This window comes from Paroedura picta, chromosome 12, assembly GCF_049243985.1.
Source record: "Paroedura picta isolate Pp20150507F chromosome 12, Ppicta_v3.0, whole genome shotgun sequence".
NCBI lineage: Eukaryota > Metazoa > Chordata > Lepidosauria > Squamata > Gekkonidae > Paroedura > Paroedura picta.
This window is the reverse complement of record NC_135380.1, coordinates 22,957,491-22,977,077: the sequence shown is the minus strand read 5'-3', so window position 1 is coordinate 22,977,077 and position 19,587 is coordinate 22,957,491. Positions and strand designations below refer to the sequence as shown.

The window sequence follows — 19,587 nt, the reverse complement described above, 5'->3', positions numbered from 1 at the left end:
TCCCAGTATGAATGAAAGCACTAAAATCTGCACACCTTTTTGTGCCTCCTGCACAAAGCACAATGTTGAATTGGAATTCAAACTGGATTATGACTTGGCCCAGAAATCTTGTGTATAATGCTCTGGCAACAATCGTGGCACAGATAACAATCAAGAAACAGCCAGGTTCAAAAACATGTATTGAGACAGGGAAAAGCTTCACTACACTCAATTAACAAACATAGTTTTGCTTACTTCATTCTTAATTAAATTATGCAGGGGAAAAATAAACACCTATGTGCTACGTTCCAAGTAAATTAAATTAATTAAAATATTAACACAGTGGAGTTGCATTCACTGACTTGGGCTGGGGAAGAGGTGTTCCCAAATAAATTCAGAAATTATGCTGGGCTGGGAAAGGTTCAGATACAGTTGGATTGCTTGCTGTACGAAATATTGGTGTGAATGTAGTCCTTACCTGGATGGCCCAGCCTCTTCTCAGAAACTTAAGGGTTGCTACCCAGATATGGGCAATGGGAAGCCATCTCTGACTGAATGTGTCTCCTGAACTCCATGAGGAGTGCCATAGGTTGGCTGTGATTTGATGGCACTTGATAGCATAGCCAGCAGCTCAGGGGCCTGTTGAAGGGTGTTGTACTGCCCTCTGGTGCTGAGGAGGTGCAGCAATAAAAATCTTTTCAGGAGAAAATGAGAGTCCAGTTACACCTCATCCTGTGTCAGTCTTTAAGGTGCTGCTGACTCTTGCTGGTACAGATTGCTAACACAGCTACCCATCTTGATACTTTTTAGGACTTTGTACCTACTATTGGAAACCTGAGCAGTCCTTAGAGCACATGGCACAGAGCTCCAAATATAGGCACAATAGGAGTAACTAATGGGGGTCTCAAATCTGGAGTATAGACACTTGCTGCTCGAGTAGAAGCAGGTGAACATGCGTATTCCATACCTGAACAGTGCAAACATTGCGCTCAAGACATCAGTTTAATGTGAATAGACATAAGTCCAGTAGCACCTTTAAGACCAACAAAGATTTATTCAAGGTGTGAGCTCTTGAGTGCGTGCATTCTTCCTCAGACAATGGAACAAGGATCACAAGAGTACAGATATGAGGGGAAAGTCAATCAGTAGCCAATTATTAAAGTCAAAACTATTCGTTTCTGGACATGCCCTTGGTCCATGTCTTGCTCCTGACAAACCTGACAACTGTGAGGGGCATACAAAAAAAAAAGTTCTTATTCCTGAAAAGATTCTGCCATCTTCCAAGGACAGTGGCATCTTCACCAAACAATGAGTATCTTTGTCATGGAGATCTTTCTCCATGAGCTTTTTTAAAACATTAAAATTTTTAGAGTGATAGTTATAATACAGAATTTAAAATGTTTTATCAATTTCATTAAGTATTTCTGTCCTACATTTTTGCAGAGTGTGCTGACAGACAAAATGGGAGAGGGAAATTTGATTATTGGCCATTAGGACAGCTGGATTAGATTTAGATGAAGGTGGAATGAAAACTGACAGAAGGAACATTAACTATTTGAGATATGCAGACAGACATCATGGCAAAAAAATGGTGAGGACTTAAAGGTTAAAGTTAAAAATCAGGATTACAGCTGAACTGGGGAGTTATGCAACTTTTGAGATTGATGATGAAACTGAAATTGTTCAAGATTTTCTTTTCCTTGGCTCTATCATTGGCCAAAAGGGAGACTGCAACTGAGAGATCGGAAGGAGGTTGAGATTGGGAAGGGCGGCCGTGAAGAAGCTAGAAAAGATTCTTAAGTATATTGATATGTCACTGGTGATCAAGTTAAATCTCGTAGCAGTATTTCACATTACTATGTATAGGTGTGGAAGTTGAAGGTTGAATCATTTGGAATGTGTTGGAAGAGTTTTATGGATACCAAAGAGACAAGTGGGTTCTACACCAAATTAAGTCTGAGCTCTTCTTCGAACAGTGGTTCTCAACCTGGGGGTTGGGGACCCCTTTGGGGGTCGAATGGCCCTTTCACAGGGGTTGGGCAGGGCAAGCAGCTTGGCTGGGGGGGGGCACTATCCACACAACAGCCTTCCGGAGTAGCTCGAGATAGAGCAGAAGCAGCAAAAAACGAGGTCGGCATGGTGGGACAAGAGGCAGAACTGAACTGAGCAACCCCGGAGGAAAAAACATTTATATACAATCATGAACAATGGATCACACCATTTATCATTTGGTTAAATTTCTGTGAAAGAACACTTGCATAATTTTCTGGTTGGGGGTCACCACAACACGAGGAACTGTATTGAAGGGTCACGGCATTAGGAAGATTGAGAACTACTGCCTTAGAAGCTAAAATGACTAAACTGAGGGTTTTTAAATTTTGTTCACATTGGGAGAAAAGTAACTGGAAAAGAAGACAATGCTTGGAAAAACTGAATGCAGCAGGAAAAGGACTCAAGACCTAATCATTAATTCATTAATTCACAGGGTTGCTAAAAGTCAGAAGCAGCCTGACCCCGCACTATATATACAAACACATAGTTTCAGTTGCTATTGGCAATGCTGCCTGAGGCTTAAAGAAAAACTGGTAGCCATTAAAACAGCAATTGATGGTACCAATTTACTGGTTAATCCTCCACAAAATCCTCATTTTAAAAATGCAGGTCAATTTCTCTCCACTAAAATGCTCCACTTCTGTAATTAATATTGGTATTGTAAGAAAGGTTTGAGGATCAGTGACAAGAGTATTGCATTTTATGCAGAGTAGATTGTAGTTAAGTTCCTGACAAGTCTAGTTGTAAGGATCCTGCATAGCAGAATTACTTTTGTTCTGGAATCTTCAAAAGCTACTAGTCAGAGAAGATAATTGTGAATTAAAATGAACCAACAGCTTCATCCAGTACTGCTTTACCCTTCAATACGAACTTCATGAGCTGTCTAGCGTTCTTCAGGATCCTGGACACTTCAGGGCCCTGCCTTTATTTGGCAGTTCACATTCTTTGGCCTCTGACCACCCCCTTTTCCTGTTTTGTCCTTATGCTAGCTAACCTTTGGATACATTTTTGACATTTTATTAGCATGCCTGATTAGGATTGTTTTTCAGGGGATAATTTCTCACAATTCTAGAAGTTATCCTGTGATCTTGTGCACACTTACCTAAGAATAAACCCTATTGGACTCAGATACACTTGGTTGTACTGCACACTTGGGCAGAATATGGATTTATCTTGTCTCTAATGTGGGTAAGTTCATACACTTTAAGGCATCACTCATTTCGGTCTACTATTGCAGTTCTATCATGGTAGGTCAGTTCTGCTTTTCTCACCAGAAGCACAAGCACCCTCCTGGTCTTTAAACTGGCAGAAAAGTTGATTGCAAAGTACAGACAACTTACGAAATATAAGCTTTGCTATCTCGCTATGAGGGAGGCTGCATCATGTAACGGCCCAGTTCTCATTATATCACAAGACCCTTGGAGTGTCACAAGTGTGCTGCTAGTTTACTCTCCTTATATCTGTACTCTTATGATCCCTGTTCCATCGTGTGAGGAATTGTGCCTGCACATGCCTGAATAAAGCTTTGTTGGTCTTAAAAGGTGCTATTAACTTCTTGAGGATGGGACAGGGATTCCCCCGCCCTCCCGACAGTCAGGGAGGATTTGGAAACGTGCAAACTGCCTCTCCTAGAGCCCTGTAAAATTATTATTTTGAAGCCTATGGATTATTTGTCAAATCCCCCCCCCCCGTCCGTCCTTTGTTCTATCACCGGCTCCAAGGTGTTGTCATTTGCAGAGCTCCCAGGTCTGCCATGTAGGCAGCGATCACGCCTACGCGTGTCAACCTCTGCGAGGGTGGGGTATCATGCGCCGTCCAGCCGCACCCTGACACGCCGGGGAATGCGCTGCTTGCTCGCAGGATCTCTTCTTAGCAGCACATGACAACCCGTCTCGGGGCCACTGCCACAGATTTCCATTGGGGGGGGGGGTCGGGACCACGTCAGACGCTTTTTGTGACGGCGCAAATGGCATTCTGTGCACGTCCCCTCGCAGGCGGAGACGCGTGCGGAGAACCCGCCCGACCCCAGCAGCCTAGAACGGCTCCCGCGTGCGGCACGCAGCAGCACGCACGCCAGCCATGGGATGAGCAGAACGTCAACGCGCCTGCGCGACAGCAGCAGGGGGGGAGGGCGATGTTTGTCGAATGACACGCGCCTGCGCCCTGCGGTCCGTTCTGGGAGAGAAGGGGCGGGGCCGGAGCGAGGCCTCGAGCGTTACGCCTGCGTGGAAACGGAGGAGGAGAGACCTTCAGCTCGACGAGGAGCGGCAGGAGAGGCCTCGCCGGCGGCCCTGAGGTGCGGGAGTCGGGCGTGAGGTGCGGGGCGGAGAGGCGCTTCGCGGGGCTCCTCCCTGAGAGGGAGGGACGCCCGGTCCGGATGGGGGCTGGGAAGGGCCCCGGGAGCAGCCTCGGCGGGAAGCCCTTTCCCCGGCGCCGGAGGAAGGGCGCTCGCTTTCCCTTTCGCGCCTCCGTCCCGCCTTTCGGCGGCGTGGGAGCGATCCTGCTTTCACAACGACCTTGCAGAGTGGGCTGCACTGAGGGGGCGGCTGAGCGGGGTCTCGGCCTCGAGTAGACCCGCACTAGGTTCATCTCTGGTGCCCCTGAGGGCTGCTCGTGGGGTGGGCTCCCCCAGGCTCCTTGTCTGGCCCCTCTGCCGGCCGCGGGCGGGGAGGATCGCCAAGGTCACAGAGGTTTCTAGGAGGAGGGCGTTGTGTAGGGTGGGGGTAAGTGCTGGGCGTTTGACTAGCCTCAAACAAACTGGTGACCAGATCAAGAGGCCCTCCATTGTGGGTTGGCTGTAAGGTGAAATTTTTAATGGGCTGTTCTGGCATAGACACGTGTGAGTGACCTGAACCTATGTGTTTTTGCAATGTAAGAATAAGTAGGTCGGATTCTTTGGGGGGGAAATTTGAATTGCTGTAGAGATCCTCCATATCTACCTTGAACTGACAATGCTTGTTCACATGTGCAGGTTGCTGCTTTCTGTGCTTTGCTTAGTAAGCATTGAGGTTTGCGTCTGCACATTAATCCTTAGTTGTTTCTAAAGGGTAGGGGTATTCTGGATGATTGGAGGGAGATTTATGAATGCTGTGTGTGATTCTTGGGAGTATTTTGCACGGGGGGTTGTTCCACATCTTATTCTCTCGACAAACCCAAGAGGCAGGTTAGGCTGTGTGACTAGCCCAGAGTGGCTACCCCAAAGTTGCCCAAGATCCTTCATGACTAAAAATCAGTTTGGATCCCTCCCATCTGACTCCCTTATATTGGTAGAATGGATTTGTTTAAATTACTTCAAGCATCTGTCCTGAAAAAACACTTCAAGATAATGCTGTGGTTTGCTAAGTGAGGAGTGAATTGAGCATCCACACTGCAATTTTATCATTTAATAGCTGTAGCCAGTCTTCACTGTTAAAAGGTTACTTGTGTCATCCTAAGGGGCTTCATTGCATGCAAAAAACATTCAGCTTTTACGTTTGCTCAGATAATCTCCATGAGAGGCCTGGGGAGTCATGGAAGAGTTGTGAAGTCAGCAGACCTTTCACAGTTCACACAAGAAAAGGATGTGCAAACCCCAGTCTGGTATCACGGCAACCGAGTGTCTAACAATTCTTTTTAAAGTGATACTACTACCTTTTATAAACAACTAGGTTTTATAGCATCTTAAAGACCAAAAGATTTAATGTAGTATAAAGGGTCCATATTTGCTTTTACATTTCTGATTTCGTAGTAAGATGCATAACTAGCAGTACAGAAAGTTGCCATGCCCTGAAAAGTGCTGTGACTCCTTCCAGTTTCTGGGGTGTTGTACAAACTCCAGAATATGTTTTAAAAACTGTGTCAATATTGGCTGCAGGAGGGTGGGATAAGGAATGAGTCTATACCTGTGGCTGGGTTTGCGATGTAAGCTTAAGGGTGGATCCAAGAATATGGGCTAATATTCCTCTAAGGAACACATTTAGAAGAAGAGTTGGTTCTTATATGCCGCTTTTCCCTACCCAAAGGAGGCTCAAAGCGGCTTACAGTCGCCTTCCCATTCCTTTCCCCACAACAGACACCCTGTGGGGTGGGTGAGGCTGAGAGAGCCCTGATATTATTGCTTGGTCAGAACAGTTTTATCAGTGCCGTGGCAAGCCCAAGGTCACCCAGCTGGTTGCATGTGGGGGAGCGCAGAATCGAACTTGGCATGCCAGATTAGAAGTCCGCACTCCTATATGCTGAATCATGTATGTTACCTTTCTTAAGTACACGGAGAGGTTTGTTTCCTCCTGTCTTCCCCTGTGACCTTGGTTGTGATCTGTGCAAAACATCTCTCAGGAGGCTGCTACTGGAGAAGGAAGGTACTCTTGATTTTAATATGCTGGATTTGAGCCCCTCAGAAAGCCCAGAGTAACTCTCCTCCTTTCAAAATCTTAGTTGATGAGATGTGTTCAAGTGAGACTTAGAACATGCTAGATTGCACTGAAGTAATTGGCCTTAGATTGAGTGCCATTTCAGTCAGATACTCTCAACTTTCACTAGTTTTGTGATAAATTCTGGTTTTCTGATAATATTGAGACTAATGAATGTGAAGGCATGTACTAGACAAAATGGTCATAGTTTCAGTTTCAGGTGAGTAGCCATGTTGATCTGTAGTAAAAGAGCTACATTCAAGTCCAGTAGTACACTAGAGACCAACAAGATTTTGGGAATATAGACTTTTGAGAGTCAAAGCTCCTTTTGTCAAATTTGCGTTGGAAGGATCTGATGAAAGGTGCTCTGTGGGGACCTTTTAAAAGTTTATACCCCCAATGTCTGCCAGTGGAATTCCAGGCCAAATTCTAGGTTCTGTAACATTTTGCGGTCAGGGTCCTGTGTATCTGAAGGACCGTCTTTCCCAATATGTCCTCAGGAGGGCACTGCACTCTGCAAACACCAATCTGCTGGTAATCTCTAGCCCCAAGGATGTGAGCCTGGTCTCCACCAACCTGTAGAATGAGTTGCCAGTTGAGATCCAGGCTCTGACAGAGCTGTCAAAGTTCCACAGGGTTTGTGAGTGGCACTGTTTCACTAGGCCTATGGTTGAGACCAGGGCAGCCATACATTTTTTATGAGCCTCTTTCTATTGCTTTCTCATTGGCTCCCCCTACTTTTTATTTAGAAACAAGCAATTTATTTATGAGCCTCTTGTGGCGCAGAGTGGTAAGACAGCCGCCTGAAAGCTTTGCCCATGAGGTTGGGAGTTCAATCCCAGCAGCCGGCTCAAGGTTGACTCAGCCTTCCATCCTTCCGAGGTCGGTAAAATGAGTACCCAGCTTGCTGGGGGGTAAACGGTAATGACTGGGGAAGGCACTGGCAAACCACCCCGTATTGAGTCTGCCATGAAAACGCTAGAGGGCGTCACCCCAAGGGTCTGACATGACTCGGTGCTTGCACAGGGGATACCTTTACCTTACTTTTTATTTATTGGTGTCATCTCTAGTCTGGGATAGCTGGCAGAGGGCACTAAGGGGTGAATGACAGGGATGGGGTTTTAAATTGTATTGTAATTTTATTATTGTAACTGTTTTTATTAAATGGGTTTTATTGTGTGAACCCTGTGAGACCATGTGGGGAGGGGTGGTATAGAAAATATTATATTCTTTTGCAGACAGTGTCTGTAAGATCTTGTAATTTCTTGTCTATGGTATGCTCAAAGTGAGACCCAAACCAGATATTACCTCTAACATGAATAGTATTTGGATTCCCCCGCCCTACTTGCGTTCCTTTTACAATCAGATATGGTACTGGGGAACAAGTGCACAGGAATTTTGCTGAATTTAGGAGGAAGTGGAGGGAGGATGGGCTTGACTAGCATCCCAGGTAATGTTTTGTATAGGCTTAAGTAGCTACCTTTCACTAGGCTGACTTGTTGAAAAAGGTGGAGAGGAAAAGGATTATTTTGACAATGTACCATTCAATCAGGCTGTGTTAGTCAGTGAAAGGAATAAAGCTGCACCTAAAGGGTGGGATTCTGCATAGGATAGATTAGAAAGAACAACAAAGAAACTTCCTCATTGAAGGAGTGAGTTAGGTAATATGATTTAACTTGGTAGGGTTATGCAAGGGAGGATAAATAGTTAATTTAGGGATAGTTGCAGGTCCGATAAAGTGGTATATGAATGAAACGCACTAATCAGAAGGGCATGGAAATGACATGCTCACCTCTGACAAGCAAAACATTTTAGCTAGTGACAGGAAGTATTCTTGAACAACTACATTGTTAAAAGATCATATAAAGAGTGATGAGGCTTAGGATGATTCTAGGAAAGTGCTGAATTGCAGGGTGGCTTAGGTAAGTTGTATTCAGAATGTGTTATTGTGGTCAACAGTTACAAAAGCTGTCTGCGTATTGTTAGTTATTTCATCTTCATCCCTAGCATTTTAGTGCAGATATGTATTTTTCTGTACATTCCATAGCTGGCATCAGAATCTTGCTGTTCCCAGTTGAAAAAATGAATTTCTTAAACAATGGGTTATGATTTTCCCTCGTGCCTTATACTATAGACTGATGACGGTTCTGGAACATTGAATAGGTGCCATCATTTCTGTTGTGCCTGGATGGAGAAGTGTGTGTTGACTGTTTTGCACAGAGCACTTTCTGTGGATATAGGAAGTAGTACATGTGACTTCTTGCGTTAAGTGCATACATGTTCAGGAAACTGCTGTTTGAGAGTAGATTCCAGTATGTGTATAAATGGCAAAATGGATGGTAGCACATTAAATATAGCATAAATAAATTTTCTCCTGTGTCTCTGTGTTAGAAACATTATGATCTAAGTGACCCATTCACTGTGCCTCTCATTTGGGAGTGCAGACAGTGAGAGAATGATTTTAGCTCACTGTATTACCTGGTTTTACACATGCTTCCAACTCTCTGCCTTGAAGAATATACATCTCTGTGATTAATTCATGTGCAAATTTCAATGCAATAGGCTTAGTGCTCTTCAGAGACTTTTAAAAAGCATAAACAAAGAATAGTAATTCAGAAATGCCCATTTAGCTCTTTCAAGAATGATGGTGTTACACTTGTAGTACAGAGAGAAAATAATTTGAATATGATTGTTGCCAGCAAGCATGAGCTAAATTCTGAACCTAAGGTTTGAACTGGATGTGGGACTATTTAGAAATAATTTAAATGGAATTTATAAATAAACAGAACTAGATGTGCAAATGTGCTTGGTTTCTAAAACAGACACACCAGTTAAGTCTCCTTTGGAAAAAAATCTAATCATGAGTTTAAGAAATCAAATCTTGGACTTGAGAATACAATTTTGAGAATAAGAAAAGCATATTTAAAAGTTAAAATTGATATGATATATATTGAGTAGAAAATTAACTTTTTCTGGTATAGTCTCTAGCAGGAGTTTACATGGTATTTCACATCTAATGTTGCATGCGTTTCCCCCCTGTATTTGACAGGTCTATATAAGAGCTAGAGGAGAGCCCTTCTGTAGGTTCACATTTCAGAAGTAAATGATTTAGGAGCTAAGTTGTCATATAAGAAGTCTGCAGCCATGTTCAGCTGTTCTCCTTCTACTCCTTCTTCTTCTAGAGCCTCAGGTATCTATATGTATTTTTATGGAAGTTCAGATGGTAAAGGTAAATTGTTAGAAACCAGATGCGGTTATGATAATATGTACAGTGCAAAGGGGATAAAATTCCCAGCCACACACAACTGCTTTGCTAGCACCTTTCACAGCAGAGTGTGCAAATCAGTTCTGTGTTTGACTAGTGTTGCCCTTTAAGAAGTGATGTTAGAAGCAGTATTAAGACTTTTTTTTCAAGCAACAGTCAGAAGAATCCCTGCTTAGCCTCCTGAGGGACCATGAGAAAAGGGAAGCGTATCAGTAGCAATAAAGCTACTTATACAGCCATATTTCTCTGTTGTGCCAGAGACATAAGAATTTTGTCCCTGGCAAACCAATGGTCAGTTTAGTGTATTACTTTTTATTAATTTAATCTAGTGTATTGAAGTTAGAATACTGCAAGAAAGCAGTTTTTTCAGAATAATAAGGCAATGCATACCATTAATAAAGTAGCCATGATCACAAACTATGAACAGAAGAAGCTGTCTTATACTGAATTAGACCATTGGCTCATCACAATTAATATTGTCTATTCAGACTGGCAGTGGCTGGCCATGGGCAGATGTCTTTCATATCACCTATTGCCTGAACCTTTTAACTGGAGATATGCCAGGGATTGAACCTTGGGCCTTCTGCACATCAAGCATATGCTGTTCTCCTGAGCCATGGCTCCTCCCAGATGGAGCTTCTCTGTTCAGAAGCAGTACATTTCTGAATAACAGAGCTGGAAGAAAGGTGTGGCACCCATGTTTTTTATACCCAGTCTGTAGACATCTTGTTGGCTACTTAATGGACCAGTGTACTAAATTAGAAGGAACATTGATCTTGTCCAACAGGCTGTTCATACATTCTTGTTTTCTTTGCACATTCAGCTGCCAGAGCTCTGGAAACTGCAACCCAAGACAACTGGGACCAAAAGTGTTTACAGTTAATGGGGGAGGTAGTTATTGCCACAAAGGAGGCAATCTGTTATTCCTGGAACTGTATACTAGTTTTAAATGTGTGTCATCTATTGGTATAACAGATTGTCCCTCGGAACAAATGTTGCTCATTCTACTAATGAACTGTAGCCTTTTTCCCAGTGAATTTTCCCCCTAATACTGTTCTTCCTGGCAGGAAGATCGCTAAATACAGGTTTTTATTCTTCATTATGCATTACATCAGTTGATTGCCATGCTATTCTATTTGTGAGCTGTCTGCATTCATGTTTTCGAATGGATGGTTACTTTTAAGTCTGTACTCTTTTTCAGACCCCATGGCTATCCCACCACCTTACTGTGACCTGGGGAAAGCTGCCAGGGATGTATTCAACAAAGGATATGGTATGTACTGTAATAACCACATGCTCTTCTGCTCTAGGCTATCTCAGCATTACTTTGGCTGACCATAAATGTTATAGGTTATCAGGATTGCAGAAGTAGTGTATTAGCAACTTTATGGTGATATTTATCCTTGAGAGTTTTGTGCGGGTGTTGACTAGAGAGTCAATATTTCTGGAAAAGCTGAAACTGGAGGCAATAACTGAAATTATTGTAAAAATTAACATACAGGACCGAAACACTTAAGAACAATTAAGAGCACTCAGGTAATGAAACAAGCAATTGGATTTTTTGGTATATTTATGAAGTATAAATGAATGACTGTTATTCAAAGGGTAATTTCAACTGTGCCAGGCACCCTAAGGTTATGATGTGTGCCAGTTGGGAAGATGGGAAAATTAGTTAAAATTAGACGCTTTGAGCTCTCAGTTGAATCTACTGACAGCTACAGTATGGAGTAGGAACCAGGCAGAATGACTGTCCGCTGACTCTTGCATCTGTGAAGCTGCCTCAGCTAATGGAAGCCTTATGTTGCTTGAAGTGGTATAATTTCCACATGATCAATGAGAAACATGTCTTGGCAATTTCAGGGTTTGGAATGGTCAAATTAGATGTGAAGACCAAGTCTTCCAGTGGAGTGGTAAGTAACAAAACGCTTTGACTTGTTGCTTTGAAAAGAGAGAGCTGCTGCCATATAAGTCCTAACTTGATAGCACTGAAGTGACCCATGGACCTCATTGTCTTACATAATTTCTCCCTCTTTCAGAAATGTGATAAAAAGGCAAGTAGCACCCACCCCACGCTTCAGTATAACACTAACTGTGGGTTAAGGTTCAGTCCTTACTTAATTTCCTATAAACTACCTTTAACTGAAACAGGAAGTACTGATTGTGTCAGTAGGTAGGCCTCTTGGCTGTCATGTTTGAAATAGTAGAAGGGACACAGCTATGTAAAAGAATGCAGAGTTCTACTGACAATGGGAAGGATCTAGCTTTGCGAATGGAAATGACAACATTTGAATGAATATCCCTTACTGATGGATTAAAGATGTTACTTACTAACATATTTTCTCCCTTTTCCATGCAACACTGGGTCTTGATATTTATTCAGCTGGTAAGAATATACAGTGTTTGCTTTTGTGTTTCTTGTATGTTTTTTCTTAGTCTTAGTATACTTGTATGATGGCCCACTGCCACGCCTGATTGAGCATCAGGACTGGTGATGGGACATGGAGCACTGCAGTTGCATATAACTCAGTTAGGCTGCAGCACTGGTACTGGAACAGACTGCAAAATAACTGTCAAGATGTGCGTCTTTACTACACAGAGTGAACTCCCTGAGTCAGAACCCAACTTTTGGGGTTTAACTCACTTAGGTTTTAGCTGAGCAGCTTGAAAATGTGTGGATGAAATACAATACACAAAGTTCCAGAGTGCCTTGTAGATGAGTTTAGGTGAGGGGTAGCATTTAAGGGATTCTTCTCTGCCTTTTAAGTTAGGCTGAATTGTCATATCAGATGCAATTTTGCAAATGGTCCAGTTTAGTTTCACTGCAAAACTTGGGACTGATTTATAGCTTGCTTCAGGCACCACTGAGCCATTTTTCTAGATTTGCTTATTGTGTTTGCCGAGGGTGAAGCCTCAGCTGCTACCTTTGCCCTTCCATTTGATGTTTGTTAGTTGTTGCCAAAGCTTAGAATTATGACGTGTGTTTTACTGAGCATCATTTGTGTGTTGCTTCTGTTTGTTGCACTGAAGTGTCAGAAGCAGCATTTACTTAGATCTGCCCCAAGTTCACCAATGAGTGTCCGTTGTGTTTAGCCTCATTTGTCTGGCTTCCGCTGTAAACTAGAATGTTTCCTTATTGCCCCGGCGGGGGAGGGGGGGAGGGCTCTTTCACGCACTGTCACTTCTCTATTCACCTTCAAAAGGGCTTGCAAAGCACGACTTTTTCTAGAAGACTTTATCTTGCTTATTTTGGCTGCTGTTAATTCTGCTTTGGGAAGATTTTGTGCTGGGCTGGGCCTGGTTCATATTGTTGGGCCTTGATGTATTGTGATATGATTGAAAGAAAGCAAACAGGCATATTGTTAGTTGCCTTGTGCCCCCTATGCAAAGCTGGGATATACATTTTCCAAAATTAATTGGGGGCTAGTTGCAGCATTCGAGAGGCAGAGGGCATTAGTGATGATCATATCATTGCTTTGCTCATGACAGTTGTCAGATGAATAGTAGCACATGTTATACGCACTCTTTTCTCACCTGGAAGGGGGAAGGCTTGTTCCAGCTGCCAGAGAAGCCTTTCTTCTGACCATATGACAAGGTTCTTATTTTTCTATGTGTAGCAAAGGAAGAGAGTTAAGAAATGAGTTTCTCCTCCATTTGTGACTTTTCTGCCACCTAAATATGAGTTAGATGTTATCTCAAAATGTCATGGATTTGAAATTCTTATATTTCAAATATTACAAAAACAGTATGTCATGGACATGCCCGCGGGTTAGTTTCTTGTTTTTTAACTGTAAGCTGTTTATTTTAAGTAGGACCTGTTGGGAAACATTACGGCTGACAACTACAAACTAAGTACTGTACAAGAATGACTAGAGACAGGCCTGGACCTCATGCTATAGCTATAGGTTAAGAGAGTTACTGACAGTGATCAGGCTTATAAATAGCTATTTGCCTGGATGCCTTTGAAAGAGGAAGATTGCTTGTGCCAGCTGCAGAAAGCTGGTGTCATCTCCCTCCTGCCCCCAAAGAATAAACTAGAGATGATGTTTTTAAACTGGTCAGAACTGGGTTCACTAGAACAGACTCCCTTTTCTGATAGTTACACGGAAGCTGCAGGGAACTAATTTTTCGAGTTCTCATTTGGTTTGGGGAAGGAGGAAAGGCAGAAGCCCCTCCTTCCTCCTATGCCATTGTCCCAATCTGAGACTACCCCCCGGCAATGTTTTAAAAATTCCCTGCTAAGTGACTAGCACAGACACATTGTAGGCAAGCTTCTGCAGTAAGAATTATTGTTTGTCAGCAGTGTTTATTTGTTTTGCTTGTCTCTTTGCAGACCCTGTAGGGCCTTATGGGTGCTCTGATGTTCCTGGGGAATTCTGTTACATATCAGCTACTCCTTTCATTTGGTGAGAGGAGTTGAGGCAGCTACGTTTTATGCAAGGGGGTGCTTGTCAGGAACAGACCTCTTTGCTGATAGGGGCAATAGAACCAAATTGATTCTTTAAATAAATATTATTTAATGCGCCTGGTTTTCTGTAACTCACGTTGTCTAGGCAGACATAAGCTTGCATGATGTGTCAGAATCACATTAAAAAAATCAGATATATGCATTTTAATGTGTATTTACAGGAATTTACCACTACTGGCTCTTCCAACACAGACACAGGCAAGGCCTCGGGCAGCCTAGAGACCAAATATAAATTCAAGGATTATGGACTTACGTTCACCCAGAAATGGAACACAGACAACACCCTGGGGACAGAAGTGGTCATGGAAGACAAGGTAAGAAGAGATGGTCTCTGGGAGCTGCGGAGGAAATCAAAGCACCCCTGTGTGATTTCTTAATAAGACTGATAAAAATCTTAAGATTGAGGGAAATAAATAAGATCTTTGCTTTTCTAACCCACCCTTCAAGTACGACTCAGGGTAGGTGGATCACCCTGGCTAGGTCCGACACTGAGACATAGGGTGCAAGTTGCTGTGCCTGGCACAGGTGGAAAAATCCCAGGCGGGTTTCATGATTTGGACCTCCAATGATAAGGAGGCATCCAAAATCACACCCAAGCTCCTGACAGAAGGTACCAGTATTAATTGGGCTCTATCAAGTACCAGAAAGCATGGGGGAGGCACCATAATGAGACTGCTAGTAATAAGCAACCAGAATAAGTAGTCTAGTGTAATAAAAATGAAGGAAAAGGAAAATGATGGGACATCACAGTAGTAAAAGGGATGTACAGCAGCAGAGTGCAATTCAAAATAAAATACTTTCCATCATTTGTTTAATTGAATAGGGAGATAATGGGACTGAGCCTTGTGTTTAAATGATAGAAACTTGAAGACTTTAGATCCCACAGGTCAGCTATGCCAATTGTGGTGCTTTCTGCCCTCAGAAGGGCCCTTGGCTTCAGTGGAAGAGCCCCTTGTGCTGAAGAAAGGTGCTTCTGTTAATTAAATGGATCTGTGGGTTCCAACCCTTTGAATTGCTAGAATTTCCATCATATATTCTTCTGAACGCATAAAATTGTGACCTCTTATATATAGAGAGTGAAAAAAGCAGAGTAGTGCTTGAAGTAGGAGAAAATAGAACCTATTCCTCTGTGTATTAAAGAGAGAGACCCAGTATAATCTCTCTCTTTCAGTTGGCTGAGGGACTGAAGCTGAACCTTGAAAGTATGTTTGTACCGAACACAGGGTAAGTATTCATCCTTTGTAAGATGGCATTCTTTAGCTGTGTCTGTTTCCTGACATGCGGGGAATGTATCGGATGCAGTCAGCTACTAGAGGACTTTGGGAGGGTATTTTCTCCTCTGTGTATTCATTTGAAAAGCATTGCATCACAGTGTTCACATTTGCCTTCAGGCAGTGCACAGTGTCAAATTCTTCTACGCTTTCTGGGTTTAAGGTTAGAAATGTTGTTGAGTGTCTTTCACAAGGTATTCAATTTGTTCCCTCTTCAGGAAGAAGAGTGGGAAGTTGAAGACAGCCTACAAACGGGAGTATCTAAACATTGGATGCAATGTCGATATTGACCTTTCTGGGCCCACTATCTATGGCTGGGCTGTGTTGGGCTATGAAGGCTGGCTTGCTGGCTACCAGATGGCTTTTGACACAGCCAAGTCTAAATTGTCACAGAATAACTTTGCATTGGGATACAAGGCAGCAGACTTCCAGCTGCACACGAACGTGTGAGTATTGCTTTGAGCTCCTAAAAGGTAAAGGTATCCCCTGTGCAAGCACCGAGTCATGTCTGGCCCTTGGGGTGACACCCTCTAGCGTTTTCTTGGCAGACCCAATACAGGGTGGTTTGCCAGTGCCTTCCCCAGTCATTACCATTTTATCCCCCAGCAAGCTGGGTACTCATTTTACCAACCTCGGCAGGAAGGAAGGCTGAGTCAACCATGAACTGGCTGCTGGGATTGAACTCCCAGCCTCATGGTCAGAGCTTCAGACAGCATGTCAGCTGCCTTACCACCCTGCGCCACAAGAGGCTCAGTCTTTGAGCTCCTAGAAGCAGACTATTATTAGTAACAGAGACTCATCCCTTGGCTGGTGCTGATTTCAGGCTAAAGGAACAGATCATTCCCCCGCCCTTTCTAGGTATTTCAGAGAAATTCCCAGTCTCCTGAAGCTCTGGTTAGAAAGCATGTGTAGCTGTCATAGTCTGTTTAAACTTTACTTTAGTATTTGGAGGAAAGGTTATGATTTTCCTCCTCCCCTTTTCTGATGGAGCTTGTATCAAAGTTTGTGTAGATATCCCATGAACCTTCCAGTATCCAGGAGCTCATTACATAAGTAAGTTAACCACACAGTCTTCCCTCACCACCTTTATAGTGCTGGCAGGAGGCTGAATGTTTGGGAGCCACAATACAATAGCTGCATTACTTTTAAGCTGATTCCTTTGCTGGAGGTTCCTTTCTCCATTCACTTGTCCCTGTGCCTAGCTCACAATAGCACATTCTAGTCTGTCGGGCACATCTGCTTTGTCTTGCAAGGTAGCTTTTCTCTGGGAAAGGAAAGCTTGCTTCTGTGATGATACCAAATCTATCTTACTGTGTGTTTCAGCAACTATTGCAATATCTTCATAAGTCAGGTGAAAACTAGTTTGTTTGGAATATTGGAATGGTGGAATGTTTGAGTAGGCAAGGACTATATTTACAGTGTTTAAAACTGCTGTTAACCATGGTGAGTCTGAGGTGAAGAAGAAAAATTTCTCTAAGAAGAGCTAGAGTTTAGGGTCTGGGGGATGTTGGGAGAGAGAGTACGGCTGGTGGAAGAAGGGAGCCTTTGGTACCGGACTGACTCTCCACATGATTTCTTACAAACAGGAATGATGGGACTGAATTTGGGGGTTCGATCTATCAGAAGGTCAGTGACAAGGTTGAAACATCTGTAAGTCTTGCTTGGACTGCCGGCAGTAATAACACTCGGTTTGGTATCGCTACCAAGTACCAACTGGACGATAAAGCTTCTGCCTCGGTAAGAATGTTACCACTGTCAGCGTATTATGAGTGTTACTTGCCAGCTGTGGGTCATGGTCAATCCCTCTCCGTTATTTTTCTTGTATCATGGCCATCTTGTAGAGATAAATTCATGACTAGGAAGCACTCTGTATTATTAACGCTGAAAACGATATACAGTTGAAGCGTTGAGAGGTAGCCAGTGCAAAATTTAGCACATACCAGCCTTTTAGAAGTGTATTCCCCTAAGCTTGCAGGATGCCAACTATGAACTGTTTGTCAAAAAGCTGCTGGGAAACAAGAAGGAAGTGCAAGGAAACTGATGATGGCAAACAGTTTATTTCTCACAAAGTGTAGTGATCTCAGCAAAGAGTCATAGCGAGTCCCTGTTTCTGAAGAACTTCTTCAGTGATTTTTAAGTGGAAGAACTTCTTCAGTGGATTTTTTCCCATAAATTTTAACATTTCTTCACACGTCTTCCTTTCCTTCAAAATATCACGTCAACACAAATGTTTTTCACTCAATACACCCTGGGGATCTAGTGGACTAGGCTGAATAGGTTGCCTTTAGATGTAGCTCTAGTCTACCCACTGTCTCCTGGGGAAAATACGAGTGCATTTATTGAAAAGGAAGTAAAAACTTGTATCTCATTCCTGTTTCTAATTTTTTTTAAAGGCCAAAGTTAATAATGCCAGCCTCATTGGACTTGGTTACACTCAAACCCTACGGCCTGGTATGTGGACTGCTGACTATATCAAAATACTTAAGTTCCTTAATATTGCTTATAACTTACCTGTAGTTCAAGAGGTATGGACTTAAAAGTTTAGGTATGCCCTAAGTTATTACACCAGATAAATGTTTGATGGTAATTACAAAATCTTGGTTTAGTCAAGATTAAGCAAGTAGTCCTTCTGGGTTTAGAGGTAGGCTTGATTCTACAGGGACAGTGCATCATGAAATCTAGGAAATCAGAAGAGTAAAGGAGGAGGAGGATAGCCATAGGTTAACATTGGGGCGGTTTAGGATGCTGTAAAGTTAAAAACAAGCAAATGTTTACTATTCAAACGAAGTGTGCACCTCAATGCATTTAATTCGTGATGGTGCTCAGAAAAACAAGGGGGGAGAGGGTCAGTGGAAGCTATGAGAAACAAGAGAAGAGGCATGGAGGGAAAAATTCATCAGCTAGTGGGCACCCTTTCCCAAGGCTGATCCTGTAGCTGAGACCAGGATCACTTTGTTTTATTGCTGTCTTATGCTTTACTTTTCCTTGTTGTGCTTTCCTGTTTGGACTGATGGTGATCTGCTGTATTTTCTAACATTGTATTTCTGCCAGGTGTGAAGTTGACTCTCTCAACTCTGATTGATGGCAAGAACTTCAGTTCTGGTGGTCATAAAATTGGGCTGGGATTTGAGCTGGAAGCTTAATGCAGGTTTTGATGAAGTATTAGATCTCTATTTGGAAAATGAAGGAGAAAACAAACCCCACATGTTCTGGCCTTAAACTCTTCTGTGAAACTTCAAAAAGTGTGAACTTGATATTCTTCCAAAGAATTGTTGTAATCCCAAACGTTGAAGTCTGGAGAGTGCAAACCACCAAGAAGGGCAATACTTGAAGGCATGCATGGAAGTTGTAATGGTTGTGCTACATTTCAGTTCAGTTCCAGTTACTTTAAAATGTGTTCCTCAGACGACAGCATAGCATCTGGTGAAAGACACCCCTCATTCCTTCTTTGTTACCACGTCACATCCTGCATGTCCTACACCTCATGACTGGTCTCTGTGCTGTAGTGAAAACTTTGGTTTTGCATCAAAGTGGAATAAATCAAATCACATTTGGAACCTATCCTGTGTTGTGCTTACTGATGCCTCTTTAGCAACAAAACACTTGCGCTAAGGGCCAAGCTAGCAAATTAAGAAAAAGTATGTCCATAGCATAAAATGCAAGTCTATAAAAGTTCAGTTTGCAGTGAATTGGGGGGTAACTAGTTAGGAGTTATTTGGCTCACCTGTTGCAGATTCTGCATAGTTTGAGCAAGTAACCATCCCAGCATTTGATCACCCCTAATTATAGATGGCTGAAAATGTAACTGTTTTGCAAGTGATCTGAAGTTTTTGGAATTTGACCTGTATGGCAAGATTGCCTTGCATTGTCAATCCCCTCAAGCATTTCAGCCTCTTCAAGCTGTAGGAAGGATGCTGTTCCCTGAGAAGGAAAAAATCTCCGAACTACCTTAAGATTTAAAAGTTATTAAACTTGGTTAAAAAGGCCTAGTAGTGTGGATATTTCCATCTCAGGGTCTCCATCCACAATTGAGAGTAAAGAGTCAAATCCATTCAGAGTGCTTTAAAATTCTTTTAATCCACAAGGAAGGGAGCAGAGACGGGCAAAACCAAGATAAGTTGACAAAATGGTTGAAGAGCATGAGGAATATGGAATATCACTGAAGAA

The 19,587-nt window shown here is 42.8% G+C and overlaps 1 protein-coding gene across 4 annotated transcripts; it reads left to right on the top strand.

Moving 5' to 3' along the window:
• The first annotated feature begins 4,171 nt into the window (after positions 1 to 4,171).
• VDAC3 (voltage dependent anion channel 3) lies at positions 4,172 to 18,981 on the top strand. Of its 4 annotated transcripts, none has more exons than XM_077306643.1 (10): positions 4,172 to 4,327; positions 9,469 to 9,609; positions 10,886 to 10,957; positions 11,545 to 11,594; positions 14,311 to 14,463; positions 15,321 to 15,373; positions 15,639 to 15,866; positions 17,007 to 17,157; positions 17,814 to 17,871; positions 18,472 to 18,981. In XM_077306643.1, exons 2-10 carry the CDS (start codon positions 9,564 to 9,566, stop codon positions 18,561 to 18,563), a joined length of 903 nt encoding a protein of 300 aa, XP_077162758.1. In that variant the 5' UTR covers positions 4,172 to 4,327; positions 9,469 to 9,563; the 3' UTR covers positions 18,564 to 18,981. The 4 variants fall into 4 exon arrangements, with proteins under 4 accessions (XP_077162758.1, XP_077162760.1, XP_077162761.1 ...); XM_077306644.1 differs by lacking the exon at positions 4,172 to 4,327 and adding an exon at positions 4,329 to 4,347; XM_077306645.1 differs by lacking the exon at positions 9,469 to 9,609 and having other exon boundaries at positions 4,173 to 4,327.
• The last annotated feature ends 606 nt before the right edge of the window (positions 18,982 to 19,587 follow it).